At 34.3% G+C, this 7,798-nt stretch overlaps 1 protein-coding gene across 1 annotated transcript in view; it reads right to left on the reverse strand.

The window, feature by feature from the left end:
- Positions 389-7,798, reverse strand: part of LOC109343370 (cytochrome P450 71A1-like) — a 16,774-nt gene continuing 9,364 nt past the window's right edge. Inside the window, exon 2 of the mRNA XM_019581612.1 lies at positions 389-1,119. Within this exon, the coding sequence (XP_019437157.1) occupies positions 502-1,119 (618 nt within the window). The 3' untranslated portion in view covers positions 389-501. The remainder of the gene's footprint in view (positions 1,120-7,798) is intronic.

Genomic DNA, 7,798 nt, shown 5'->3' on the forward strand with positions numbered 1-7,798 from the left:
CAATCCTTCCAGAATATGGTTATACCAATTCAAAACCCAACCAATTGTAGATACTCTATTAGACTGAATATGAAAAATTGCAAGAGATGATTGACATCTTGATATGCATTGCACCAAGAGCAATTCAAATTTTCAAAGATTGCTACACTTCTTAGAGCAAGATTCATTTTACATGGAAGTCTTGGTCTTTAAAGGAGCCATTGAATTCCATAAAACATGAAACAACTACCTATCTTCATCTCTATCTTCAACTCCACATTCAGGTTGATGTTGAATAATCTTGTAGGCTCAACTCCACATTCAGGTTTGGGTACCCTTGTACTATTAATATTATTTATTTTGCTTCTATGAGAAACAATAAAATTTATTGTATCAATCAAACATCCACTACCCCACAAGTACATAACATTTGTCTAAGTAGAACATCCCAATTGTTCCATTTTATTGTAACAAAACACAAAAACATAGAAAACACGCAAAATAAGGTGGGTTCATAACAACTTAGACATTTGAGTATGGTATTGGTACTAGATAAAGAGGTAATTTCTTCTTCACAGTAAGCCCATATGCTTCACTCATGTCAAGGTCATGAACAATTTCATCACTTCCAGGTAGCTTCCAATCAAATGAGTATAAAAGATTAGCAAGCACATACTCAGCAGAAACAAGCCCAAATGTTATACCAGGACACTTTCTTCTCCCATAACCAAATGGAATAAATTGGAAGTCTCTACCCTTGAAATTAAAGTTGTAGTTTTCAAATCTCTCAGGTATAAATTCTTCAGGCTTTTCCCAAAATTCCGGGTCCCTTTGAATTGCCCATACATTAATATTTACCATTGTTTTATAAGGAATATCATACCCTCTAAGTTTAATACTTGATATTGTTTCTCTAGGAGCTAGGAAAGGTGCAGCTGGATGCAACCTTAGAGTTTCTTTTACTACACATTTCAAGTAGGTCATTTGATTGATATCATCGTCATCTAATTTTGATTTGTTCCCTACAACTTTTCTCACTTCCTCTTGTGCTTTCTTCATTGTAATTGGATTTTTTATGAGTTCTGCCATAGCCCATTCTAGTGTTGTTGAATTTGTGTCTGATCCTCCCAAAAACATGTCCTGATGGAAATAAAAAATGGTTAATCTTTAGAGAAAAATATGAATATCATCAAAGTATAAGAGTTTTTTATATTGTTAATGTATCATGTATTATTTATTTTTAATTATTATTGACTTTTAAATAAAAAGTAATATAAATAAACGATAATTATTTATAAATCTTTACGATATCAATGCATTTATATTGCACTCTAATATTTAAGATTGTTTATTCACACCTCACTAATTGACTATAATTTTACCAATAAAAGATATTTAAGTATGATTGTTTAGTGTTTTTGACATTCAAATAGAAGCCTTTCAAATTGAGTTTGGTGGAAGCTCAAGCGTTCCAAGGTATACTGTATATTTAAAGTGTGCACAGTTATCAGTTGGAAACCCTACTACAACAAACTTTGTCAAAAATTTAGTGGGCTCCAGCTTTTCCAAATATATTTTAAAGTAAATTATATTAACCCGAGTTTTTGTAAAATTATGTAAATCATTCATCCATTTTTTAAATTTATGTAAACCATCCATAATTATATATGTATTTTTTATATTAACTATCCTGGTAAAAGAGATAAGTGTAATTTTTTAAACAAAAAATAATGATGGATGTAATTAAGTCAAACAAAATATGATATATGTGAAAAAAGTTGAAATAATATAAGAGTCAATGTCTATTCATTATTTTGATTAGTTACAATATAGTATAAGAGTGATTTAAACATCTCTTTATCTTCACAATAAGCCATATTTTATTTAACTTAATTACATTCGTCACAATTTTTTGTTTAAGAAATTATATTTATCTTTCCTACTTGGGTAGTCACCATTTTTTGCATGCATGACATGCAAATTTTGTCTATTTGCCCATTTCGCTCTGTCTTTTTTCCGACAAACCTGCGAGTATTTCCACTGGGCAATGCGGGCGGCCCGTGGGTGGCCCACAAACAATTTGAGGACAAATTAAGAAAATTTTAAATAAGTTATGATGTAATGTAATTTTTAATCCCTAAAAAATTGTAATATAATATGATTTGTTCAATTTCATATAATATCAAAGTTTTTGTTAATTTTTTATCTTCAACTACTTTATTTTATTTATTATATGAACTTTTTATTTATTTTTTAATTATTCAACAATGCTCACGGGCAACCCGCAAGCCTGTTAGCCTGTTTTAAAACTGGCAAGGCATTAAATTGTGTTCGCTAAATTAATGCGTGCTTACCTGCACCGCTTAATTTATTGCGGACATTTGCAGGCACAAGCAAAATGGGCTAGACGACCTGTTTTGCCATATCTAGTAGTCAATGTGTAACATATGTATATAATTAGGGGTGATTTGTATAAGTTTAAAAATGTAAGGCTGATTTGTATAATATTACTAAAACTTAAGAGATATCACTATAATTTACTCTATATTTTATTATGTATGTAAGTAAGAGTTGTTTTTTAATTTTAATATCATGGTTAGGTCATGTGCATGTGTCACAAGTGTACACATGGCTCGTAGTTAATAATGATTAATTTTTTATTTACACAAATAATTTTCATTTTCACAATTTTTATTCTTATATTAAAGATCTCATTTCTCTAGAACATGTTTGCTCTTACATTTATTAATTATTACTCTCCATATATGAATTTGTTCAATATTTTGATATTGTAATGATAATTTATTATACTATCATAATTCATATAAAATTAATATTATGGCCCACCATGAATGGAGAAAGTTTGAGATAATTCAAGGTCCATTAAAAAGGTGACCAAAATATTAAAAAATGTAGTGCACTAAAGTTCTCAATAAGTAATAAAAAAGATTATTTACACATCCATACATTTCCATGAGACCTTTTTTTGAAGCGTTAGTGTAAATTACTTCATATAATTAAATCATTTTTATAAATAATGGATATTCATTTTTTTTGTTATGATTTGTTTTAAACTTACAATTTTGTTTAAATTTTGACTTACGAATTTCATTTATTTTCTTATGAAATGCTCTATACCACACTGGTCGGGAGTCTTCTATCATAATAACACAATGATAATATTCACCAACTGAGACTTGAAAGATCCAACCTATGGCCTTTATATATCTCAAGGTTCGCGTAATCTTGTCAAGTATGTTACCATAATAGGTAGGACCGTGGCATGGATCGAAAGTCAAATATTTTTACTTACGTAGAGGATGTTGAAATTTCTGACAATTTGTGGGTTACAAATATAATTCTGTAATTGTGTTATGGCCATTAGGTAATTAGCCAAAAATATAAAATGATCTTCAGTAATTATTTTGGTGACTAAGGGCATATGTGACATGAAATATTATAAGTGTAGATACCTCTAGGCAATTTCTGATTTGATGAAGGGACTGAATCAGAATTATTGCAACTTAAGTAGTAACCGCTTCGGGGTTACTTTTTTGGGTTATGGTCCACATTTGTAGAGCAATAGGTTTTCGCGAGTATCTGATGAGGCAATAGGTGTGTTGATAAACAAGGTCTTGTCCATAAGGAAAACACACCATAAGAATTCCATAAGTGAATTAAGAATCACAAGAGCATAAGACTCTCATCATCAAGAAAGAAATCTCAAGCTTTTGGCATTCTCATTCCCCTCTAGAGAAGCATAAGGAAAACCCCCAGGCACTCTAACATCTAGAAGTTCATCACACCCTCATACCTTCGAGATTCCAAATGGATAATCAAGGTATGTTGTTCTTCTTCACCATGAAATCAATTGGGGTTTCTTTGGTCTAGATCATGGTTGTTCCATTTGGGTTTAAGTATGGGCATAAACATTGTGTTATAGGAATAAAGCCATGATCATTAGGGTTTCCGCATACAATTTAAGGATTATAGTTGGAAAATCTCCAACAAGTGGTATCAGAACCACCCTAATTTGATTCATGTGTGAAATTAGGTTTCTCTTTTCTTTCCCAAAATCTGGATTGATTTAGGGTTTTGATGTTTTATTTATGCCATGGATCGATTAGGATCAAAATTGACTGTTTTTCATGTGCATATGTATAGATTCGAAATGAATCAATGTCTTTTCTGGTGTTTTCTTGATTTTTTTGGGTGATTTTTCGAAGAACAGCGATGCAGAAATCACAATGTTCATGTTCTGTCGCAGTGCTCTCGCTCAAGCGAGAGTGGCTCGCCTAAGAGAGAGTGGCTCGCCCAAGCAAGAGCTGAACAGAAGCATTGGCTTCTATTGCGCTCAAGCGAGAATATGCCTTGGCTAAGCGGCAGCTCGCCCAAGCGAGAGTACGAGCGACATTAGGCTCGCTCAAGCGAGAGTGTCTCGCCCAAGCGAGAGCCAAACAAAAGCATTGGCTTCTATTGCGCTCAAGCGAGAGTACCTCGCCCAAGCGAGAGTACAATAAGATTTGTGGGGCTTTGGTATCTTTGTGCATTGACTTTAATTGTTATTTGGTTGTCCATTAAGTTGTCTGTTATTTCAAGTGAGCCAATTGAAGTGAAATGTCGCCAAAGTGACCTCTTTCATGGATATAACTCATGAGGAATATTGGATGTAAGTGTGTATGATTATTCATGCGAGTATTAGCTGGCCCAAAGGAAAGTTAATATTTGGCCGAAGATCATACACACATGTGATGATAAACATGTTATAATTCTAAATTTTTTATACATGTGACTGATGAATCAATCCAAAGAGGAATTCGTCAGTTGACATGCCTTATTATAAATGTTTGATCATTACAACAAGAGTACCACTTGCAGTTAATATCACGGTCCAAAGACTTGATATTAATGGTGCACTATGTATCTTGATTTGGACATCCCATTGTTTAAGCACATTGATAATTTTAAGTTGTGAGCATATTTTAATATTTTGTTTAATTCAACTACATCAATTGCTTCTATATCTGCAAATTTGAATTCGGTTCCGGTCCTTAATGGAGAAAATTTTAAGGACGGGAAAGAGAACATGGAAACTGTTCTTGGCTGCATGGATCTAGACTACGCATTAAGGGTAGAGCAACCCCCTTCTCCTTCGGAATTCAGTGCCTTTGAAGAGAGGAAGGATTATGAGAAGTGGGATCGCTCTAATCGCATGAGTCTAATGATTATTAAGCGCGATATTCCAGAGGTCTTTAGGGGTACTATCACAGATGAGATAAACAGTGCCAAAGTTTTCCTTGCTGAAATTGAAAAACACTTTGCAAAGAGCGATAAGGCGGAAACAAGTACTCTGTTACAGAACTTGATTTCCATCAGGTATCAAGGCAAGGGAAACATAAGGGAATACATTATGGGAATGTCCAACATTGCTTCAAAACTTAAGGCCCTTAAGCTTGAGATGTCAAAAGACTTACTCATACATTTAGTCTTACTTTCCCTTCCTGCACAATTCAGTCAGTTTAAGATTTCTTATAACTGTCAAATGGAGAAATGGACTCTAAATGAGCTCATTTCATTTTGCGTGCAAGAAGAAGAAAGACTGAAGCGGGAAAGGACTGAAAGTGCCCATTATGTTAGTACCTCTAAAGAAAAGTGCAAAAGGAAAATCACTTCAGAGCCCAAGAATGAAGCTGCTATGGGTCCAGTGCAAAAGAAGCAGAAGCAGACTGATGTCTGTTACTTTTTCAAAGGAACTGGACATCAAAAGAAGAAATGTGTAAAGTATCATGCCTGACGTGCTAAGAAATGTACATTTCTTACTTTGGTATGTTTAAAGGTCAATTTAACTTAAGTACCTGGAAACACCTGGTGGTTAGACTCCGGTTCAACTTTTAACATCAGTGTTTCAATGCAGGGTTGCCTGAGCTACCGAAAACCTAATTATGTTGAAAGATACATCTACGTTGGCGATGGAAAGTCAGTAGAAATGGAAGCTATAGGGCATTTTAGGTTGTTATTATGTACTGGTTTTTATTTGGATTTGAAAGACACTTTTGTTGTACCGTCATTTAGACGAAATTTAATTTATGTTTCTTATTTTGACAAATTTGGATATTGTTGTTCATTTGGAAACAATTCTGTTCAATTGTCTTTAAATTCAAATGTTATTGGAACTGGTTCACTTATGTTAAATGACAATCTATTTGGATTTGAAAGACACTTTTGTTGTACCGTCTTTTAGACGGAATTTGATTTTTGTTTCATATTTGGACAAATTTGGTTATTGTTGTTCATTTGGAAACAATTCGGTTCAATTGTCTTTAAATTCAAATGTTATTGGAACTGGTTCACTTATGTTGAATGACAACCTTTATATGTTGAATATCATAACTGATTATAGCGAAACCCTGAATGTGGAATCACGTGGTACTAAGCGTAAGATTGAAAATAATAATTCAGGTGCATTATGGCACAAGCGCCTAGGTCACATTTCTCAAAAGAGAATTGAGCGTCTTGTGTCAGATGGGATTTTGGATTCCATTGACTTCACAAACCTTAATGTTTGTGTTAAATGCATAAAAGGAAAACAAACCAAACAATCGAATATGGTGCATATAGAGCTTCAGACGTCTTAGAATTGATACATACAGATATCTGTGGGCCATTCCCTACGACTTCCTAGAATGCTAAATGATACTTCATATCATTCATAGACAATTATTCTCGTTATGCATACATTTTTCACGAAATTATGAGAAATCCCAATCGGTAGACGTGTTCAAAACTTTTAAGGCTGAAGTTGAAAATCAACTCAGCAAAAGGATTAAATATGTCAGATCTGACCGTGGTGGTGAATACTACGGTAGATATGACGAGTCAGGTGAACAACGTCTAGGGCCTTTTGCCAAATACCTAGAGGAATGTGGTATAGTCCCACAGTACACCATGCCAGGATCGCCTAGCATGAATGGTGTGTCTGAAAGACGAAACCGGACTCTTAAGGACATGGTAAGGAGTATGATTTGTCACTCTACCGTACCAGAGTCATTCTGGGGAGAGGCACTTAGGACAACAGCTTATATTCTTAATAGGGTACCAACTAAGGCCACTGCTAAAACACCTTATGAGCATTGGACTGAGCGAAAGCCAAGTCTAAAGCATTTTCATGTGTGGGGATGTTCAGCTGAGGCAAGGCCTTATAGGCCTTATGAAAAGCAGTGGATTGAAGCAATGAAAGAGGAGTATAAATCCATGCAATACAATAAAGTTTGGGAACTTGTCCCATTACCAGAAAGTAAGAAACTCATTGGTCGCCCAAGCGGGATTCTAATGGTAATGTGGAGAGGTATAAGGCGCGTCTTATAGCTAAGGGTTTTACTTAGAAGGAAGGGATTGACTATAAAGAGACTTTCTCTCCAGTTTCAACGAAAGACTCTCTTAGGATAATCATGGCTCTTGTAGCACATTATTATTTGGAGCTTCATCAAATGAATGTCAATACAGCTTTTCTCAATGGAAACATTGATGAAAAGATTTATATGGTGCAACCATAAAACTTTATAACGGGAGACCGAAAGAATATGGTTTGCAAATTGACAAAATCCATCTATGTGCTAAAACGGACGTCTCGTCACTGGTACCACAAGTTTCATGAGGTGATTCTCTCTTTTGGTTTTGAGATGAATTCAGTCGAAGCTTGTGTGTATCACAAGTTCAGTGGGAGCATGTATATTTTCTTGCTCTTGTATATGGCTGACATACTGCTTGCCACTAATGATGTGGGTACCTTGTTAGAAACCAAGACATTTCTATCCAGTAA

The sequence above is a fragment of the Lupinus angustifolius genome, chromosome LG03 (assembly GCF_001865875.1).
Source record: "Lupinus angustifolius cultivar Tanjil chromosome LG03, LupAngTanjil_v1.0, whole genome shotgun sequence".
NCBI lineage: Eukaryota > Viridiplantae > Streptophyta > Magnoliopsida > Fabales > Fabaceae > Lupinus > Lupinus angustifolius.